Source organism: Lissotriton vulgaris, chromosome 11 (assembly GCF_964263255.1).
Source record: "Lissotriton vulgaris chromosome 11, aLisVul1.2, whole genome shotgun sequence".
Lineage (NCBI taxonomy): Eukaryota > Metazoa > Chordata > Amphibia > Caudata > Salamandridae > Lissotriton > Lissotriton vulgaris.
In genome coordinates, this window is record NC_141699.1 from 419,541,308 (window position 1) to 419,564,550 (window position 23,243).

Sequence of the window (23,243 nt, forward strand, 5' to 3'; positions counted from 1 at the left end):
TTTTCCATTGCAATTTACTAAAAAGGTGTTAAAGACTTCTATACAGAGAAGCCATGAACACCCTTAAAATGACATTTTACCCTTTTTTTATTGTTCAAGACGTATTTTTTTAGTTCCTTCTATTTTGCACATGCCCTTTGTCTATTAAATGTTATCCCTTAGTATTCATTCTTCACTGATTGGTGCAAAGGTTTTAATTAACTATACATTTAATAAGTATTCAACCTATTCACCCAGTACATTTATGTAACTTAACAGACAAAATTTTTTCTGTGACTGAAAGGCTCTTTTGTTTAAGCCTAGAAAAAGGACCATGAAAATCACAAATACAGGAACATTTTGAACATGGATTCCTTCAGAGAAACGCTAATTAATACAATTATGTTTGATAATTTAAACTTCACCATGAAGGAGGTCTCTATTTTGCTGATTTTCTGAAATGGAAAAGCACACAGAGAAACACATGCATGTGGAGAATGTTCATTCACATATAGCAACAATGCACGTTAATTCTGCAAATGTCAATGCAAGCTGTTTGAGGCCTAGTCAAGCTAACTTAAACACATCTAAATGAAGCAATACAAAAAATATTAAAATCACTTATAGTAGCTGACACTGACCGGTTCTTTCCTTTTACAGGGTATATGCTGGAACCAGACCCCGAAATCAGGCCGGATATCTTCTTGGTCTCTTTCTTTTCCTTTAAAATGGCTAAGCGTGAGTGCCCAGTGCAGAACGTGCAGGTATGTGAACGCGCAAGCCAGGTTTAAGACATGAAGATGTGTGCCTATTGGGCAAATGTTGCCTTGTTATGATCATATGTCTGGTCAGTATTTGAGAATCGTGAATGGCAGTTGTGCCTAAACAGCTAAATTAATTGTATAGTTATATTCTGCATTTTCATGTTAATCCTGTTTTCTCTGTGCCACAGCCAAATACATTTCTAAAATGTACATATTTTATATAATGAAAGGTGTGACCTCTTGTCAGTGTTCAAGCTGCCTTCAGACCTTGCCCCTTCAGTCTCCCCCTCTGCCAGATTAGTGTTCAAATGTGGCAATTACTCGTGGAAAACTAGGTCTTGATTCTCAATGTAAGCATCTCTGGATTTTAACAAGTAAAGATGTCATGACTGTAGAAAATCTGCAAGATCTGCAATAGGCACTATGTTCAATCACTTCTTTATTTTTGCACAATCTAAACTAGTTGAATATTTCTAAATTTTACAGGATTTTGAAGTTAAAATCATTACCGGTTATGTAGGATGCTGAATTTTAAATCAAGGAATTTCAAGATTTTCTAAACCACACAAATTATAAAGTAAAATATGATAGGACTCCAGTGCTAAAGGCATGCAAAGTAGAAGCTTACTAGACCGAACAGCTTAACATAATTGAAGAGCCAAATTATAAGTGCCTCATGGCAGGATGGCATCCAAAGGATCTTAGTAGAGAATTCCGGCGTTTGACTGTTATATACAAGAAACGGCATCCACCCAGTGTAACTAGACCAGTATCATGGAGAACCCACCTGTTGGTTGAGATGGATTAAAGTGTGCAGGAGGTCCCATACCTACGAATTCTGAAGCGTAGGAAAGCTGGATATATTTTAGCATTGGCTTTATGACAGATGGTTGATGCACAGGCAACCAGTGAAGTCTAATAGGTGTCTAGAAATATGAATCCTGTGATGGAGCACCAAGGGCTAAGCAAGCTGCCATAATTTGAGTTATCGGAGTGCAAAAATCGGGTACTGAAGGAAACCTAGGTAAACTCCTTTCCTGTAATAAAGCGTGGGTACTAAAACGCCGTAAATGGGGCTTACCCAAGATGGCGGCAGCGTAGGACACCTGTCTCAGAGCTCTGCCGTTTCTTTTAGGCCCCGCAGCAATATCGCTGGGTGAATGGGCCCCCTGACCCAGTGGCAGCGGCCATCCACCTGTAGGAAACTGGCGGGACCACGTTGAGGCTCCTGGCGGCCACAAGAGTTGACGAGGACCCGGCCAGCTGGTGCAGAGCTATCTGGCGGCATGTGTAGGCCTCTGGATCGGGGACTCCTGGGGGGTCGGGGGCCGTGCCTGCTCCTCTTGGCCTTGCGCCTGGACATTGGTTGAGCAACAGCCCCTTGGGATAGACATTGACCCCGCATCAGTGGCGTTGAATGGCTCTGCCCAGGGCCAGTGGGGCGGCGGCGGTGCCAGCGGCATGTGTGGGAACTTATGTGAAAGCGACCGTATTTGGGCCGAGGGGCGGTTTCACCTCCCCCATGTTTCTCATTTGACTGCGGCTGGATCTTGGCGGTCCCGGCCCATAGCGAACAAGGCGGACTGAGTAGTGCGGACCCATCGGTACTTGCACGCTACTCTCCCAGGGCGGCTTGGAAGAGGGCCAACGTCTGAGGCCTACTGCTGTCCGCTCCTAGCGGTCCGGCCCGTCCTACCTCAACGAGCAGCAGTGCCCCTCCAGGGGGGGTGGTTGCGGATCTTTGGGGTGCCTCTCGCCCTCCCGTTCCCCCTTTATTCTCTGGCGGATCTGGGGGCGCAGGAACTTCATGCGTGTGGTGGGATCGGGCCTGGAGGTCCTCACTGGTCCCCTCCTGGATTAAAAAGCCAGACTCTGAGGCGAGGGCTCTGGATTGCAGACTTTTGTGGCCCACTAGTGGTGGACCGCCCACCCCAATAGACTCTGCACTTTAACTGGGCCTTGATCCTGGCCAACGCCCGCCTCCTCATTGCCAGATGCGGGCCTGGAGACTGTGACTAGCCTTTCGGGGGCCTGATGGTACATCGCTCTGAGCAAATCTATCTGGTGGTCACTCAGAGGAGACACACATAGGCCTGGTGTGCCACTTGACGTGCAGCAGGCGAATCCATCCTTAGCTGGGATGTCTACTCAGTGGCAATCAAAGAAAGACCCTACAGTAAAGGACATGTTTGCCCCATCAAACACGAAAAGGGTGACAACAAGTAGTAGGCCGAGAAACATGAGACGCCCACGGATAAAGCTAGAGGATGGCGACAGGGAGGAGTCCCTAATCACTAAAGCATTAATGGAGCAGCTGTTTATATCCCTTCGCAACGACTTTGCAGAGCTCAAACGAGACATCAAGGCGAGCATAAAAGGGATCAGACCGGATGTTTCTGCCATTGACCAAAAATTGACAACAGTGTAGCGAAACTCAAAAGCCTTGGAGGAGGAACTGGAGGTTCACCGCCGAAATCTACTGAAACTACGGGATCAGAGTGCAGAGTTGCGCTACCAAATCCAAGATTTGGAAACTAGATCTCGACGCTCCAACATCCTAATTAAGGGCATACTGGGCCATCTTGAGTGACCTGGAGGGATTCCCGATACGTCTTTTCAAACATGTGAGAGCAGGAGATAGTCTTAGACCGCACTCACCGGGCCAGAAGACCAGCAAGTTCGCCTTGCCAACATCCAGAAATACTCGCCTGCCTACACTAATATAGGCTGAAAGAAGCCATAATGATCGCGGCGAGAGAGCTGACAACCATCGAATTTGAAGGCTTTAAATGTAGGCTCTATCAAGACCTACCCCCAACAGCGCTGCAGCGTCGTAGGGCCCTCAAGCCGCTGACTGACTTCCTTCAAGCACGGGAAATTCGACACAAATGGGGCAACCCTTTTCGCCTAAAGTTTGTATGGAAGGAGGAAGTCTGGATAATTCGCACGTTGGATGACACTTGCAACCTGCCAGATATACCGGATTTTCACAACTCACACCCTCTGAGCCACCGGTTAGAGATCCCATTGTTGAGGGAAGGAGGGTGAAGCGTTCTTCTAGGCAGAAGCGGAAAACGTTGAATAAGCGTTCCGAAGCTCATAGCCGTGAGGAGCACACGAGCCTACTCCACCACTTGCAGCAGGAACCCCGGGCCTTCAACTGACAGTTATTGACCGCCTCGAGGTGCCTAGTTCCCAGGGGCCTCCTGGTCTTCTTGTCAAATTCCTGGATGGCTGCTGCAGGGGCAATTTGAATCTACACCTAAACACCTTGGCAGGATGGTTCTCACCGGCAGAGCTTCATCGAGATGCTCAGCTCAACCCCAGCACCTGCCTGTAATATGGACCCCAAACTAGATGCTTCAATATCTCCCTGGTGGGATATGTTGTTTGATTCTTTGATTCAATCGTATTATTCTTTGCCCTCTCATTTCCATTCCTTTCTCTTTCTTTGTTTCCCAGCCCAGTTCTTTTACTGAGGGGGGAGGGGGGGCGTTAGGGGGGGGGGGGGGGGGGTGGAACATCATGGCGCCTGGCTGAGTGGATTATGTTGGGCATAGGCGCTGTCACGGTATCTCTACTTGGCCTCAATGTCCGAGGTCTTAACTCCCCTGCGAAGCGGCTAGCAGTTCCCTCATTCCTGAAGGATGCAAAATGTTATGTTTGCATGCTGCGTGAAACCCATTTGTTTAAAAAATACTGGTGACGGTTATGCTCTCGCTGGTTTGACCAACAGTATTTTTCGTTTGGGCTCACCAAGAAAGCTAGGGTGGCCATCTTGTTTGCCATACACTTTGCTGGGAAGGTGGAGGGGGGTTTTATGGATCTCCTAGGCTGACTGTTAGCGCTGCATGTACAAATACAGGGCACCCAGTACACGATTGCCACTGTTTATGCCCCCAATGACTAGCAGGAAACCTTCTTTATGGACCTTCTGGGGTGCTTGATTTCCACCCCAGACAGGGAGATAGTGGTAGGGGGCAACTTTAATGTGGTAATGGATGTGCTGAGAGACAGATCTATCTTCAGAGCCAGACAAGACAGGGGACTCACTCCAGGCACTAGGGGTTGGCTGGACGAAGCAGGGCTAACCGACATTTGGCACCACATACACACCACAGAAGTACACTACACATTTGTCTCAGCGGCCCAGCAAACATATACATGCATTGATTACTTACTCACAACCTCTGGGATAACAAGGGACAAAATAGCCACAGACATAGGTGTTGCCGCTCTCTCTGACCACTCCCCCATTAGTTTGAGTTTCTGCCCTAGCACGCAGTCGACAATACCTCATCGCTGGCACCTTTAATACAAAACTTCTCACATACGATAATTACGAACGGCCACCCTAGGAGCATTGACCTCCTTCCTGGAGTTCAGTGATAATCCCAAGACGGATATAGCCACATTGTGGGAGACCTTAAAGGAGGTCTTTCGGGGGTCACATCGTTGGAATAGCGACAGGCTATAACAGGGAGCAGCCTAAAAGCTCAAATTAAGTAGTTGAAGACTGCAAATGCACAGCCAGGGGCTTTGGCAGTCCGCCGTCAACTGACGGCTCCGAAAACAATTGCGCGCCATAGACCGGGGAAGGGCAGAGTACGCGTTACTACTGTGCCAGAAATACTTTGCTGGAGGCAATAAGGCGGGACATATGCTAGCACAATGCCTCCGGGCGCAGGTCATGGATCAGCAGATATCCAAGATACGAGGAGTGGCTCCATCTGCAATACAGATGAGGGTATTGTGAACACCTTTGGTGCTTTTTATAGGGCTCTTTACACTGCCACACCCTTACAGAATGATGACATTGTGACCAACCTGACCCAGGTCTACCCCTCAGATGTAGGGACACTCATGTACACTGCCCTGGAAAAGGACATCACAATACAGGAGGTGCTCACTGCGATACATAAGCTGCAATCACACAAAGCGCCAGGCCCTGGCGGCTATGGAGGGGCATTTTACAAAACATTCGTCCTTCATCTGGCCCCGATTCTCATGCGCTTATTCAACTCCATTGATAACGAGGAGCAGTTCCAGACTCAATGCGACTGGCTTCCATCAAACTGCTTCCCAAGCAAGGCAAGGACCCCAAAAGCTGCACCTCCTACTCCTTGAACTCCCTGTTAAACGTGAATCCGAACATTTTCACTAGTATACTGGCACATAAGTTGGCACGCTACTTGCAGGATCTGGTCAATCCCGACAAGGCCTGGAACATCCCGGAGTGAGGATGAAGCGACAACACGAAGAGGCTTTGTCACTTATTGGACAAAACACAGTGCTCTTGGATCCAAGCTCTTGTTCTGACGATCGACACAGGGAAAAGTCTTCGATCGCGTGCCCTGGCCCTATCTATATCGGGTGATGGAACACATGGGCCATTTCCACAGCTGGGTGCAATCCTGTTATGCAGCCCCCCAGGCAAGTATATCTGTTAATAGTGTGCAGTCACCCTTTTTTTTTTTTTTTTTTAAAGGCGAGGGACCGGACAAGGCTGACCCTTGTCTCCTATCCTCTTTGCGCTCTACATGGAGCCTCTGGTAGAAAAAATAAGGGCCAATGCAAAGGTGACCTGGATCCAGATGGGAGGGAGGGAAGGAGCACAAGATCCTGTTATACGCAGACCATGTGCTTATGACCCTCACTGACACATCTAACTCTCTGGAAGCCGTCTTGACAGATCTATCTGAATTTGGGAGGGTGTCCGGCTTCAAAATTAAACCACAGAGATCTTTGATCCTGGACCTGACTTTCCAGGAGGCTGAAAGATCCCAGCTTCGTAACCAATTTCCATTTCAGTGGGCAGAGGATGGGGTCCCATACTTGGGTTTACAGATATATTCCATGCTCAAGGCCACCACGGAGCTTAATTGCGGGCACCTACTCGCCATGACCAGATTGGACCTCACCAAGTGAAAGTCCCAGGGCCTTTCATGGTTGAGACGGATGGCAGCTGTCAAAATGAACCTGCTCCCTAAGCTACTCTACGTAATGCAAACTCTCCTGCTCCAGCCTCCATCATGGGTACTAGATATACTCCAGGCTCTGATTCATGATTTTATCTGCAACGGTAAACTGGCAAGAATGTCCATAGGACGGGCCTTTCCCACACTGGCTGTGGGAGGTCTGGGGGTCCTAAACATCAGTAAGTATTACCAGGCAGCCCAGCTGCGATATATGGTAGAGCGGTCCCTCACACTCACGGAAAAACACTGGTGTTTCATAGACCAAGTCATTGCGGGTACACACATTTGGAAAATACCTTGGCTACCCAAACCTCATAGGCCAGTGGGTGTGTATATCTCCCCAGTGATGAGAGCGGCAGGTTACAGTGGAAATATGACCTCTCCACCCCAATATCCCCACAGACACTGCTGATAGGAAACCCGGACTTCCCCCCCCGGCAGCCATGGGATCGGGATTTAAGGTGTGGCAGGAGGCCAGTGGCAAGCGGGTGGGTGACCTCTTTGACGCAGATGGACTCATGGAATTCGCCACTCTACAAATTTGCTATCCTCTCCCAGATACAGTGAGATAGCAATATCTGGCAGTGGCGCACTGGGCGACCCATCCGTGGATTCAACTGCATGCTGATAGACACCTACAGCCCTTTGAGAAGTGGTTCCTCACAGGCCCACAGATAAGAATTTGCTCTCCAACATCCACACATTTCTATCACAGCCCACGCACCCTCCACCCTCTCCTGCAAGAGCTAGATGAGAGAGAGTGCGAGCGCCCCCTTTTCAGATAGAGTGGAATGACCTTTTGCATTGAGCACGAACATCGCCCTCAACACCACCAGTGAATAAATACTCCTCAAAATAGGACACTACTGGTATCTCACTCCAGCTAGAGTAGCCACATGGAACCCCAGGGGGGATTTTATTTTTTATTTTATAAATTTCTTTATTAGGTTCTCTCCGAATCTGCAGATCGCATCCAAAGCAACAAGTATACAGTGCGCCCACCTCAGCCGAGGTGGTGTTCATCACAATGAAAATACATGTTGACCATAGTGCATGAGTCCGCAACCGTGATAGTCCACTATCTTCAACATCCTCTTTGGTTCGTCTCTGTAAATGCATACGCAAACCCAACTGTGTTAAACTCCCATCCCCCCTTTCCCCCATTCCCCCTTTCCCCCTCTCCCCAACATCCCCCCCTCTCTCCAACATCCCCCCCTCAGTGCCCTTCCCCCGCTACCGGGTCTATGTAACTAGGTTCAAATGTTGAAGTGTTCAAATGTGGTCATCCTGGGTCTCCCTCCCCTGTCCTGCCCCCTCCCCCTACGGAGGACGCCTCCTCTGCGCTGTCTATGGTGATTTGGGAGGACTGTCCCACTATCTCCTGCATCATCTCTCCCCATGCCAGTAGCACCTCGGGTAGTTTAGCATCTCTTCTGTGCCGGGACCCCAGGGGGGATAGGCAGTGCTGGAGGCAATGCGACCAACAAGGCACACTCAAACACCTTTTATGGCAGTGCCACAGGTTAGAATCATTTTAGTGGGGTGTCTTGGATGCCGTCAACACAATGTTCAACACACAAATACCTAAATTCCCAAGCTCCATACTACTGGGACTGCCTAACTCACTCACCTACGCACTGAAATTGCTTAGAGGCAATCACTCTTACATTGAGGCAGCGAAGCAACTTCTTCTAGCTAGATCGGAGGGGATGAACAAGATACCCACTAACCAAGACTGGCTACATAAAATATGGGAAATACTGGGAACGGAGAAGCTGACTGCGGTAGCCACACAACACCTCCCCCAGGTCGATAAGATGTGGCAGCCATGCTTACAGTACTTATTGGACAAGTTTCATGAGTTATCCTGTACCCAATACCTGCGGATCTTGCAACTGACAGCCACCAAACACACTGCACAACACTAGACAACAATCACCAGCGCAGAGCACCTTCGCACTAGAAGGGAGCGCGCCCTCTTCTCCTCCACCCACAACCCTCCCTCCTCTATAACTGTCTGACTATAATTTCTGTTCTTCCTATTTGCAATTACCACCGACCAAGTGTTGTAGGTGGCTTATGCTGTATTGTTGTTATACTATACTAGCAGCCCATCCCGACCTTATCCGGGAGCTTTCAGGCTTCCCCCTGCCCCGACATTGCCCAGCAGCCTGTGCCCCCGCCCGCCCCGTCCCCCGCCTGCCACCTGGCCCGACCCTCGCGTGGCCTGAGTCCATCCTGGTCCCCGTCTCCTGCCTTCCCCGACCCCTCACTTGCCCCGACATTGCCTTTTGTCCATTCCCCGCCTGCAGCCCGTGCCCCCGCCCGCCCCGTCCCCCGTCTGCCGCCTGGCCCGACACCCGCCTGCTTACCCTCCTGAGGTCACAGCTCCTCGCCGCTCTGCTCCTCACCGCTTGTCCGCCGCCGCTCCTCCCCCGCGCCACGTCCGCCTCTCTGTGCTGCTCTTCACGTGACCGCTCCTTCCCCAGCGCCATGGCCGGAGCTCCTCTGACGCCGCTCAGACGCCGCAAGCATGCACGTCGCGGCCGGCTCTACTTTGGGGGGACTACTTTTTTTTTTTTAATATTAATTTTTTTAATAAGGTTTATTTTGAAACTTTATATAGCCTATACCCATCTACACACCCTGACGATTTCTACGGTGTATCGGGTGTGTAGATTGGCGCAGTTGTTCCGGAGTTTACCCGCCTCGAAGCCTGAAACTTTCTCCTTTATTATAGTAGTATAGATAATATCAAGAAAAAGATTTAAACCATAAAACGCCTTACATCCCTAAACTCCTTATAACAAACAAAAGGGCACAGATCAACAAGCCATGGAATCATCACACAATAGCATTCGCAGCAGAGCCAGGCAATAGTGAGGTCTGATATTAGTAGTCACCGATAGCTCCATCGAAAAGCTCTGAACATTAAACCAAAAAACATATCACCCTCCCAATCTCACGATGTGCACTCCTCCCCCCCATTCATTCACTCACCTGAAGGAATCATGAAAACAATATAGCTCTAAGGTAGCTCTCTGCTAGCGCCTCGCAGTTTGTGCTCACCCCAGGGCAATCTTTCTTGGTTGAGGGGTTCATTAGTACAAGTCTCAGGACCAAGGCATTGCCATAGTAGGGACTCACAAAGGCCAGACCGCTCCCTGTGGAACAGCTAGTCAGAAAGATCCTCTGTATTCTTGCTCTCGCTGTAGGAAGGTACCTCCTGACTATGGTTGCCCCCAACTTTTTGCCCTGTGTTTTAGCTGGTTTTGGACATAGTCGACCTAGGATCCTGCCAATCAGGACCCCAGGCCTACTGCTCTCTTTAAAATGGATTCCATGTACCCTAGGTACATTTCCAATTGGTACTGGGCCACCCTATCAGACCCTGTAACTCAGGGCCTGGGTGTACCCAGGGCTGCCAGGGGCTGCAGCATGTATTATGCCACCCCTGGCTGGCCTCCTAAATTTGACACAACTGGCTGCATGACAGCTGGGGCAAAGTCGTGTAATCACCCTTTGCTGTAGGTGTAGAATACCTATACCTAACCCTAAAATGGACACACAGATTCCTATCAGTCACTCCTATGGCAGGCCTTAACAATCCTGAAGGCAGAGTGCTTGGAATCGTGTGAGATGGTGCTCTGGCATGAGCTGAGCCTGTCTGCAGCTTGCGGAATCAAGTCCTAATAGCTGTTCCATGATATCGCATACCATATACTCTTAAGTGCATTATAATCCTCGCGGTTAAATGCTATCTTTGGTATTGCTTTATCAAAACATGTCGAGTAAGGTGTCATACGAATTGGAATACTAACCCCTTGCCAATTCTGGCGACGGGGTTAGCATTCCACCCTTCTAGAGGGACACGACATGTATGTAACTGTGAACCCCGGTTAAAGTTAAACTAAAGCCTCAGCTCCACAAAATGGATGCTGCCACCACAGACACGAGTCTGACCCCCTGTAGCTGGGAGTCCTTCCAGTGAGGGGAGCCTGGACAAAGGGTTTCCTGTCAGGGGCGGTGCTAGCACCGTCCCAGACATGGTTTTGTGTATCCTGGGTAGGCAGGGCTTTTCAGGAAGGTGACTGCTGAGTGGCACCCCGGTGCTCACTACGCATAGGCCGGTCTGAACCAGTTCCAGGGGCACACCAGCCCCTGGCCTGGGGAAGTCCGGCATGGCAGAGGGGTGTAACCACCCCCCTCCTAGTCCCACCCATAGGCAGGACCTAGTCACCGGGTCAGCCCCCTTTTTTAGTATAAAGATGGGAGCGGGCCCCCTGTTCAAATTAGATCCTCTTTGGAATCAAGACACGACTTTTTTCGAAAGGACATCAAGATTTCTTCTTCAAGATTCTCCCTTGTGGCTAAGGAGTAGTCACCCTGCATCAAGCGGGCACCATCCTAAGAACACTGCGGTCTGCTGCAAGTCCTTCTTCACGAATCCGACGACCCAGCTCGACGAGACCCGGCTTCCCTGGCACCTCTGACCTCTACTCACCTCTACAGCAAAGCTGAGAACCGTGAGTGCGACGAGACCTCGAGGGACCGACGATCGCCAAGACTGCACGACTTCTTTGTAACAAGCCCACCGAGTCTTCCACTGGTGAGTGCTTTGGGGTCCGAGAAGCCCCAACCCTGAGCAGCTCCAGCACCGAAGATCAGCCCTCCAGCATCTCCACGATCTGCGTGGGGCCATTCTGCTTTTGCGTGCTCACAGCGCTGTGTGGCTACTAGCCGGCTGGCTTGTGGCCTTCTTCACGACGCCCGACGACATCACTGCTGCTGGTCTGGTTGCTCCAGACTGGCCCTGGCTTCCTTCTTCAAGAGAGGCACCCCGGACCCTCCTGGTCCACTCCAGACGCCATTTTAGGTCCACCGCGTGGGCTTGAATTTGCCAAGGCTTTGTTGTCCAATCCTGGGTCCAGTGACGCCGACAGCTTCATCCATCGTGGGACAGATCGCTCCTCCATCCTGGTCGCCGACAACGCCTCCTGGTCCATGAGATCTGCGATCACAGCGTCACCCACTCACCTTGTCGAGGTGGCTACCATCCGGTGCCCTCCTGGTGCCCACTGACTACTGGCTAGTAGTCTCGAACTTGGTCCCCTCTGCTTTCAGGTGTCATCTTCCATCGATCCAGGCTTGGATCCACCGAACTTTCCTCACTGGTCGCCTGCCAGCAACTTCTTTCTTCCAGGCTCCTGGTCCGGCAACGAGGATTCCCAACGTCTTTTGAGTCCTATGCAGCTGCAGCCCCTGGGCTAGGTAACTTCGGCATTTCGGTGCCCCAGCATAGCCTCACTATCCAAGGGTCAGAATCCACTTTCGTTTTCCTCCTACCAGGTCGGGTTCGCCCGAGAACACTAACTTTGCAATTTCTAGCTACCATAGACTTTGTCCCGCATCCCGCGTGAGAGTGCACACTCTGCACCCGAGTCCCCTGGGTCTCCTAGAAGTAATCTAACGATTCTATAGTCAAGTCCTAGCGATTCCAAAGCCTATTAGTACTGTACTTACCTGCTAGTAATTTCGCATTCCACTTTCAGAGTATATGGTTTTCCGTGCCCCTCGGGCATTTGTATATACTGTGCTAACTTAAGTATTTTCGTAAGAGTTTTGTTTTGTGCTTAGTACCCTGTCCTCATAAAGAGTACAGGGCTGTTGTGATTTATAATAAATATCTTGTTTATTTTCATAACACTTGTGTGGTGTCCTTTCACTGGGTATTCAAGGGGTATATGTGTGGTATAACAGCTGGCTTAACACGCCCTCTCGAGTCTTTAGCCTTAGACTGCTCGTATCCACGCTACTAGGATAGCTGGTCTATAAGGTTGACTTACAACCAATCATCAATAAGGGTTGCTGGACTGATACATAGTGTTCACTAGAATAGTGAGCACTGCATATCAGGCCACCTTCTCACACTCGCCCCCCTGTAAGTCAGCCAGTATGGTGTCCCATGCGCGTGCAAACTACATGGGTCTCCTACCCTGACGCGCTTCAGGAGCAAAGTAGCCCCCTCCAATGTTGCCCATTTCAATACGTCCACTCTCCAGCCCTCCAATCAGGTACCCTCAGAATGTTTCGAGTGCATTTTGATTCTACGCTTGGCAAGCAATATAGCCAGGTCAGTGAACCAGGTGGTGAGCCCATGTTTTGCAGGTCGAGGGTGAAGGCCCAGTAGACAAAACTGGGGGGTGGGGGTCTGGGCCTCCGCCACAAGGTGCACCACTACCTTCCAATAATTGGTCAACCAAAGGCCCCTCGGAGAATGCGGAGAATATCTCCATTATCTTCATGGCAGCACTGGCAATCAAGAGGGGTCAGTGAAATATAGACGCTAAGCTTCAGGGGTACGAGGTATGCTCAGTGGAGGACATAAAGATAAACAAGTCTGAAGCGAGCATTCCGGGCAACCTTAGGTGCCACCTTCTATATCTAGCAGTACAAAAGGGGGTCCATTACCACCCCCTTTTTGTACCGCTTTTGGCCGCCATAAGTGTGGCAGGGTATGCTCAGACGTGCGTCTCTTCCTCACTTTGCCACTGGATTCAAGCAAGCTGGGCTGAAGATGGCTGGAATGCCAGAAACCGGTCCTCGGAAGCTTGTTTCCGGTCCAGGGAAGGCATGGCTTGGCAGTTCGGGCTGGACTGTTCCCATGAGGCACAGGGCCAGACTGATTTGCATATAGCCATGTCTGAACTGGGGTGGCAGAGTAGGCTAAAACACGGTGATGGATTAAACCCAGATCTTTTGACTGGATGTGAGTGTTTGATTGGTTCAGATGCTCCGTCCATTACCACCCCCTTTGTACCACCTTCCATATCTAGGTCCGTTTCCCAGTGGTCTAGCAGCACCGTAAGGGGGGAACACACATCTTGTCTTATCAAGTTGGATAATCCCAAAACCAGCTGGCGTGTGTTGGAGGTGTCCCACAAGAAGCGGTTACTTTGAAGCAGCCAGGGCTCCACACCGCCCCCTCCCCAGACCGTGTGCACTGTCACAGTTCGGGTACCCTACAGCAGGAACTAACCCGCCAGTAGGTCAAAATACGCACATAAATCTGCAGCACACCATCTGTGTATAACATTTCCACTATCCAAACCACCTATTCTCAGTCCAGTAGGCGCCCCTCCTCTTCCCCATGCAGTTGTGTGACAAGTGCCCACAGTGGAAGATTTGGAGAATATGGGGACCGTATCCACACCCAAATAAGGACCTTCATTCCACAGGCCCCAAGGACGTCTTGTTGTCAACCCGCAGAGGTTGCCTGCCTCGGATGGTGTAGAAGGGTTCACAGCTGCTGCAAAGTAAGGGGCTCTAACAATCTCATCATCCCTGTGGTCTCTGTCCTTGGAAGCCAGCCCATACGCCACTGTAGTTGCGCTGTCAAATTAAAGAATAAAAATATGGGGCATTCAGCCAGCAATCTGTTGTTGTCCACTGCAGCTTCGACATAGCGACCTGCCGCGGACCCTTATTCCATATGAGATCAATAATGATGAAGTTTAGGTCCTGAAATGTAGCACTCTGAATTACCAGTGGGCGTACCAGAAAAAAACGATATAAAAGGTGAGGCAGCACCACCATCTTAGCTATGGCGATTCAGCCCGCCACCGAGGGGCAAAGTCTACCAAAACCCTCACACTTGCCTGCACAGCCGTCACTGCTGTCCATATATCACCCTCTGATAGATGAGGTTTCAAAAGATCCAGACCCCGAGTTACTGGACAGTCTGCTCCTATTGCATGATTACTACTTCTGGGGTTCCTCCCTGTCTCCATGCATCAGGAACAGACTGGTCTTTAGCCAGTTCACTCTGGGGGCCAGAGGCCTTCCCATATCCTGTGACGAAATGTGCCACTCTCTCAGTCTCTGTGCACAGGTCGAGTAGGTAAAGCACTATACCATCTGCATAGAGGATCATAAAATAAGATACGCTACAAGCCTGAATGCCGGCAAAGGGAATGCTAGCACGAGCCTTGCACGCCAATGGCTCTACTGCGAGGGCAAAAGCAGAGTAGATAGATACCATCCCTGATGGGTGCCACGTCCCACATTACACAGCCCTGAGTTTGCGCAACCAGTATGGATCTTTGCTAAGGGGTCTGCCTACAGTAAAGAAGTCCAGGCCACGAAACGGTACCCCAACCCCATCAAAAGCATGCCATTGCGGAGGAAGCTCCAATCTAGGCTATGGAATGCCTTGTTGATTTCCACAAACATGCATCCATCCCATTCTGGCAATCGTGAACCCTCCCCTAGGATCGCCTGCAGCCGCATAACATTAAGAGCCGTGCACTGGCCCGGTATAAGCCCAGTTTGGTACATATCAATTAACCCAGTCATATAGGGAAGTAATCGTTGTGCCAGCACTCTACTAAGGATCTTTTAGCCCACGTTCAGCATTGACCGAGACTAGTATGCAGTCACGTCCGTAGCAGCCTTCCCTGGTTTGAGCAGCGGAACAATAAGGGCCTCCCGCAGGGTAGACTGTGGCATCATAACTGTAAGTGCGTGTTGAGTTGATATAATGCCGCCAAGCCGGGGACAAGGAGGTCAAGATAGGTGGCATAGAACTCTGATGGGAGGTCATCTGTCCCAGTTACCTTCCCATGGGCCATGCGTCGGACCTCAGTCTGAATTTCCTCTTCCGTGATATTCTCCCCTCCACAGGGCAATTTTTTAGATGTTGCAATTCTATCATATGGTAGAAAAAGTCAATGCGACATTCAGGCACAGTACTGCAACTTACATGACCTATCTCCAGAACTGAAGGTGAGTGGTGGGCAAGGTCCAAGGCAGCACCAGCAGGACGCCTACTAGCTGCGCTAGGGCAAAAAGAGGCTGCAGGCTTGGACTGGGAGGCCAGTCAGGTTGAACCAACGGGGGGTTCAGGTCTCTCGATAATCAGGGAGGTTGGGACACCTTTGGTCCTTTTCTCCACGGACGAGGTGGGTTGGGTGCCCAATTAGGCATTGGTCTTTCCTTACTGGGAACAGTTAAGGTTGAGGGGGGCCTGCGTGCAGAGGCTGCAGGCGTCAGAGAGTTCGTTGGAGGCGAAACAATGGTGGTATCTGGAGGGCTGGGGAACCACAATGACATTGTTGACCCACATCAACTTGAGCTTGGAGTGATGGGTGCATGGGACTCTTCATGAGACAGGTGTCTGTGGGCACAAAGTCTTTTGATGCCTGCAGGTTTGCAGAGAAGCAGGTCCACTACTTCTCGAGAGGTCTTGGTTCCTGGAGGAACTGCTGGCAGATCTTCCGGGCTTTGGGAACTCAGCAGCTGCAGGACAAGTTGACTTTTAGCACGATTGTTGAACTCAGCAGGCAGGGTTGGGGCCATGTCCTTGCCGAATGAGTCTCTTCACATCATTCTTCGTCATTCAGTTTGGCAGGATGTGATTTCCTGGTGCCTGGGGCTCCCCTAAATACTTAATTTATGGTTGTTAGCTAGTGTAGGGTAGTAGCCAATAGACTACTTACCCTTGAGGTCACCACACCCCCCAAGGGTGCCAACACAAAAATGGCCACTTCAGGAAAAATTTACCCACTTCAGGTTAGGCCACCTTAGGGGTGGTACTGGCCTGGGGGGTTGGGTACACCTACCTGACTCACTAATTTCCTGCCTGTCCAGGTGCCAAAGGGCTCTGGACAAAGGGAGGTCGGCCTCCTCTCCTATGAGGGGAGCCAGATTCCCATTTCAAGGCGGGAGCTTCTTTGAAGCTTGCCGGCCTAGGAATGATACTAAGTAGGTCAACCTGAGGGAAAAGGTGTGAACACCCTCTTCCTGTGCAGGCTTTGTTTCATACCTCCTGAGAGCAAAGGTCCTCACTTCAGAAGGTCAGAAATCTGTCTTGGGAGGCAGGCAGACCGAGACCAGTCAGCCAACACACCAGAGGCTGGTAGGTTTACAGGGGCACCTCTAAAGTGCCCTCTGTGTGCAAGTATTCCCAAAAAATAAAAAAATCCTGAAATTCAGTTTAAGACTTGTTTTCTGTTTTCCATCTCTTTTCCCTTCAGACACTGTTATTAAAAAAAGTATGATGAACATTTTCTAAATTACAATTATATTTTGTTAAAATAGACATTTACTTTCACTTGAAAATAACAAACGTTCCAAGAAAGGGAAAACCCTTCCCTGTTCTGTTGGAGGTCAGAATGCTTTTAATGCATTACATCAATTCTACTTTCTCATCACAGCCTGATGTTTTAAGAACATTTGTCATGAAAGTTATTTAAACCAACAAACAGCATATTATTGCTTCTGGTTCATCTTACTAAAGCTATGAATAATGCAAGTTACATGTTGGAGGAAGTCATGGGACCATAACTATCTTTTGTCAGGAGGCCCACTGGGTCAGTGGAGGCAATGGTCTGCCACGAGGGTGATCTCGAAAGACTTCATTACATCCTCCAGTGAAGCGATTGCAGAGAAGGATGTGAGCTTTGTCAAGTGTTTATCCTGCAAGCAACAAACTCCAAAGCAGGTTTCCCCCCTGCACATCAAGGAAATCTAGTGAGGTCGCACACCATAGCAAGTTGACTATCACTAGGACCTAAAGCCCATTGGCAGGCATGCCAAAAGGTGAAAGGTTTGTGCCTGTAGAGGCAGCTGAGGGTTTGCCTAGCACTTCCCTCCTAAGTATATAAGGGTCAAAAGTATCTCAACTTAGAGTAGCAAAATATGTAGAATGACTCTGATGTCCCAACCACAAAGCCTTTATCGTCAAGGCCCAAACTGAGGAGATGGGTCTGGCCCCTTACTGGCTTGGTTTGCCAACCCCTCTCATAGTGGGTCGCCACCCCTGGAGTTGGAAATGTTGAATGGTACCCGCCTCTATACAGAGGGGAAAATAAATCGCTCCTTTGCAGACTTTTACCCTCAATTTATACTCCGCTAGGGAGGCACCCCTGACTGCACCATCAATTAATAGTTGCCTGATTTGCTGTCTGGTGGGTTTACCGAAGAGGTGGTAGCCAAGCGAGGGGAGGATATTACGGAAGAGGAAATTCAGACTGAGGTCCGACGCATAGCCCATGGGAAGGTAACTGGGACAGATGACCTCCCATCAGAGTTCTATGCCACTTATCTTGACCTTCTTGTCCCCGGCTTGGCGGCATTATATCAACTCAACACGCACTTAGTTATGATGCTGCAGTCTACCCTGCGGGAGGCCCTTATTGTTCCGATACTCAAACCAGGGAAGACTAGCTACCGACGTGACTGCCTACCAGTCTCTGTCGATGCTGAACGTAGGCTAAAAGATCCTTAGCAGAGTGCTGGCAGAACGATTACTTCCCTGTATGACTGGGTTAATTGATACGGACCACCCTGGGCTTATACCGGGCCAGTGCACAGCTCTTAACGTTATGCGGTTGCAGGCGATCCTCTGGGAGGGTTCGCGATTGCCAGAATGGGATGGATGCATGTTTGTGGAAATCAACAAGGCATTCAGTAGCCTAAATTGGAGCTTCCTCCGCAATGGCATGCTTTTGATGGGGTTGAACAGAAAATAATTCCTATTTAAAAACGTACTTAACTGAATGAATTGCTTCTGGTGCCTGAAAATATATAAAAATGCATGTGGTGCCTGAAAATATATAAAGATGCATGTTATTTTTGTAAATTGGTGTAGATCTCCTTAGTGAGTTGTGTGTCTTATGTATTGGTCATTGTGTATATTTTCAGATGTCTTGCTTTCCTCTGTGATAAGCTTTAGGCTACGCGACCACACTGTCCCTTAGAGCACCTTGGGATTGCCATAGCAAGCCCCTTGTCCATTCGTAAGGGAACCCCTGGACTCTTTACATGATATGTCTTATTGATATATTATATAAAAAGCCAGCTTCCTACAACTTTGTACAGATCTAGGTAGTCTCCCCCACTGCTTTCTTCGTGTTCATGGTTTTAGTAGGAGGGCATGGTCTTCAGGTGTTTTGACAGAAACATTTGCCAACATTATTCTTGCAAAAAGGACCTACTTTCCATAGTATGTTTCCCTTTTTTACAGTGTTAAATATTCATAATGATATTTGAACTGTTTTATATAACATTCCCAATGTTTACCACGAACAGGTGTGCTTGGTGCGACAGCTCACAAGCTCTAGAGGGAATTAGTTTGCATCAAAGAATATTGCCTTACCAATTTTTCTCTTCATAAAGCTGTATGTTGAACCTGGTCAGTTGAAATGAATATGTTGCATTTTCAGAATTCTGTAATCCCAGCCAAGCTTCCAGAGCCTGTGAAGGCCAGTGAGGCTGCAGCAAAGAAGATCCAGCCGAAAGCTAGGTAAGACAGTGGTTCTCAACAAATTGTCCGAGATAAGAGAAGACTGCTTTACTAAATTAAATAACATTAAACCTAAAAATGTAAATAAATAATATATACACAAATGAAGACACAAAATCGAAAATGTGAAACTTTTTATGTATTTGATTATAATTTAAGCAAAGTATTTCAATATTTGACCAGTTGCTTAGTTTATCCTAGTTTTTGTATTTTTGTGTATTGTTTTGAGTGAAATCATGGAAATTGCTTAGGCTGGGGTTCACCAGATTCTAGTAATGAATCACTGGGGGGTTCACTGAATTCAGAAGGTTAAGATCCACTAAGGTAAGATGTGCTGCAGGCAGACATTTTTCACCAGTGGCCTACCCTCTATTACCAACATGTATCTGAAGTGTAAGAGCTGGTACAAAATGTCATCCCTCCAGCTTTCGCCACCAGTGACTCAACAGGTGCCCCTTTCTTAACTGCCGTACCAGTAATGTAAGCAAGTTATTGTCCTTCATTTCTTTTTTAATGATATATATCATTAAAAAAGAAATCTAAGACAGTAACTTGCTTACATTACTGGTACGGCAGTTAAGAAAGGGGCCCCTAAAAAAACAGGGTTTGGGCATTTAGTGTTTACGACCTTTTTTTCGATAAAGGTGTAATAAATGAGAGCAATCGATTTGAAATTAAGCAAGCAGCAGAGGTTATGCGGGTGTCACCCATTGGCAACCCTGTATTTTTAGTTTGAGTTTAAGATTGTTTAATTTCTTTGTTAGAACAATTACTTTTCTACCTAATAAAATGTTAATCTTTTAAACTTAAGTCTTTGTATTTAATATGTAATAATTGTGACACAAATAACTTTGAGCACATAAGTTTGCTCAGATAGTTTTAGACCGAAAGCTGTACATTTTTGCAACTATGCATGCCATTGTCCTGCCATCATGTGGTGAGTACATATTCATATAACCTCCTACGCTCACTTGCTAGCCATCACAGATTGGATGCTATCCTAGGCCCAAGTGTCACCCATCACGGAATAGTTTATTTCACAGGATTAATATCAACCACATGTGCCACATCCCCATTTTATCTGCAAGGGTTGTGGCCCCTTTGCTATGTCAGAGGTGGTTGGGTTTGTGCTGGTAGAAGCTAGTACAGCAGAAAGTTGGTGTTAAGTTCGGGAGGAGAGCAGTGTGGTAGCTCTCCCCTTGAGCACCGATACTTGTGATGTACCTGTTTGAGGCTCTACCTCCCAGGTGACTGGCAAACCAAAGACCAGTAAGCAAAGTTATCACAAAGTGGGCCTCCTTTCCTATGTTCCCCCTACAAAACACAAAACTACTGGCAAGCTGGAGAAACAAAGTATGGGAAACACAGAGAAAATATATTCATCATTTTGTTTGTCATTAAAGTCATATTGACTTGAGAAAATTAAATAATCTCCAAATTTTTGGGTGTGTAAATGTAAAACTTACGTCCCCCAAAATGTTACCCGCAGCTCTGATTGCTGGTCATGCTGGGGCAAAATATTTTTTCTTCTTGCGCCTGTAGAAACCCTAAGCTTTTCTCTTCCAGGTTAACGGACCCTATTCCGACAACAGAAACTTCTATCGCTCCCCGGCAGAGACCTAAAGCTGGACAGACGCAACCAAATTCGGGGATTCTTCCAATTCAGCCAGCCCTGACACCTAGGAAGAGGCCCACAGTTGCACCCACAGCAGTGGCACCAGGTGAGGAGTGCGGTGAAAGACCTATGGTAGTTTATGAATCGAGGTAGATGAGCCTACCGGGAAATAGAAGGATTCACATATGCTGCATCTAACCCCACTGACAAGCCTAAACAGACTGAAACCAGTCTGGGTTTGCTTGTTTTAGTTCTGGGAGGGGGAAAAGTGTGGGGGGGGGGGGGGAGATTGGCGGTCTCGAATAGCACTTAGGATGGACTGTTCCCATGAGGCGATACAGTGGGCAAAATAAATATGAATTTGAATGCTACCCACACGATTACCAGTGGTTAGACTATTTGCAAGCAATCCATCCCTTCTTGTGTATTTGATGTGCCTGACTTGGCCTGAGTCAAGCTGGCTTTAAGTGTTCCCATTATGTCACTCTTTAAAATCTTCATCTTTTCCTATACAGGAATAACACATTCCACATGACTTACAAATCCACATAATCCTGCCTGCCTTTCATTACTTAGTAATTTCACCCGGCTTTTGAGACACACACAGAAGTGTTTTGTCAGTGTTATTTTAGCAACACAAACTTTTTTTATTTTTTGTTTGCGATTATTAGGGTAGAGGGTGGTTAGGTCTGTTTATGTTGCTCTGCCGGCAGGCTTTTAGAAGTGGGTGACTAAAACCACCCAGCTTGAACGTATTCTCTTGGTTCCCCAGGTCCAGTGGCAGCTGCCCCATCTCAACCATTGCCCGGCTCTGCAGTCATCCAACCGAAACCACAACCTCAACCTCAGCCGAAGCAGGCCCCAGCTGTTACTTTGGCTACTGCAGTAACATTAACACCAGTCACTCTGGCACAGACAGTGCCAGCTAACTCAATACCACCCCAGCAGCAAGTGACATCGCCTGCACAACCGCAGGTGCCGTGCACACAGCCACAGTTGGTGCAGCAACAACAACAGCAGCAGCAACAACTCTTCCTCAAGCAACAGCAAGTATTGCAACAGCAGCAACAGGCTGCCTACTATCAGCAGCAGGTGCTTCAGGCTCAGCAGGTGAGTCTGCTGGGAATCTGGCATACATTTACATGTTACTTTGGCTTGGAGGGTTCTCAAATGATGCTCCTAGAGTTACAAAACATTGGTATGGATAGTGAAATTTAGTTTTGAGGATATCCACAATAGAAGTCTAAAATGCCTGAAAAGCAAGTAAAAGTCAGTAGCTTTGTGAATATCTCATTTGGCCTAGTGACCGATTTCCCTCCAACATAGAGTTGAAGAGAGAGTATCTTGTTCATCAGAAAATCCTGATTACAGCACTGTGCAGTGTGTGTAGGGTGGTTGGGCATGCAGGGTGTGAGGAAGTGGTGGCCTAGATAAGCTCCTAGCAACTGGCCCCACGCATGACCCATGTAATCAGATCTCCAAATGTTTTCCCTCTGATTTGGTGCTCTGCTTTACCTGGAGACTTATTTGACCGCTTGGTAAACCTGTATAAACTGGATGTCCATTGGGTGGTGCATGTTCTTTGCTTCAGGGCAAAGTATGGGGCACTGTAGTTGATGCATGTCCTAATGTACTGTTATAGCTGCAGGGTAAAGTGTGAGACATTGCATGGGGTACAGGGCTGGGTGTGAGACAAGGTCTGTGCTACACAGTAAGGTCAGAGGAAAATTGTGTAAGGAGAGTTGTGATGTTCAGTCCGTGTTTACTATGTAAAGCACTGTCTGGGTCATAGGGAAAGGTGTGTGCAAGTAGTGTGGGGCAACCGAAGTTTTGAGTAATATAACCAAACCTATTGGTCCAGACAGGTCCCACAGGAGAATTTTGCTGCTCACACCAGCCAAAGTTTGTGAGAGAAATTGCGACTGGGGATTAGGAATGATTAGGCACCGAATGTTCTAAATCTAGTTCCTCAGTTACTCTCCATTTCTTACAGGACCCTCAGATTTCAACTTATAATGGTACTGTATTTCTAGCCTCTGTATTTACCATTCCAGATGTAACGGTAACCATAGAAGTCAGAATGATCAGTGACTTGGCATGGGGCCTTGCCTGTTCAATTACACAAATTCATTTAGGTACCACACCATATACGTAATTATGTGGTTATTACTACCTAAATTAATGGTATTTATTTTTATAAATGTTAGAATGAAAGGTTGACTTGAAACAACTAGGGATTCAAAACTATGCATTTTAAGTTACAGCCTACTGCTGCAAGCACATACCCCATCAACTTTTTTTTAAAACTGAGATTGAGGATTGCGACCTATAAGTTCCATAACGGTCTCTGAAACAAACGCAGTAATCCCCTGAGCGACCCTTCGAACATGTGACCATCAGATTATACTGTTCTAATGAAGATCATTTCTTGTAAGCAGGAAGCCAGTCACATAGGTTATAGTATATGGGTTTATGAAATAAGATTAGTCTTAGATACAAGTTGTAAGTAAGACAGTAAATGCCCAGTGTTGAATTTGTGAAAGAAAAAGTGCCAGTCCCTGTAGCTCTGCTCAGATGCCTGCTACCAATTCAATTAAACTGTT

General features: G+C 48.1%; 1 protein-coding gene across 8 annotated transcripts in view; it reads left to right on the forward strand.

Annotated features, from left to right (window-relative positions):
* Nucleotides 1-23,243, forward strand: part of AAK1 (AP2 associated kinase 1) — a 363,094-nt gene that overhangs the window by 131,128 nt on the left and 208,723 nt on the right. For all 8 annotated transcript variants that reach the window (XM_086943487.1, XM_086943480.1, XM_086943481.1 and 5 more), the window contains exons 9-12: nucleotides 640-743; nucleotides 18,946-19,025; nucleotides 20,592-20,746; nucleotides 21,413-21,750. In XM_086943487.1, the coding sequence (XP_086799613.1) occupies nucleotides 640-743; nucleotides 18,946-19,025; nucleotides 20,592-20,746; nucleotides 21,413-21,750 (677 nt within the window). The remainder of the gene's footprint in view (nucleotides 1-639; nucleotides 744-18,945; nucleotides 19,026-20,591; nucleotides 20,747-21,412; nucleotides 21,751-23,243) is intronic.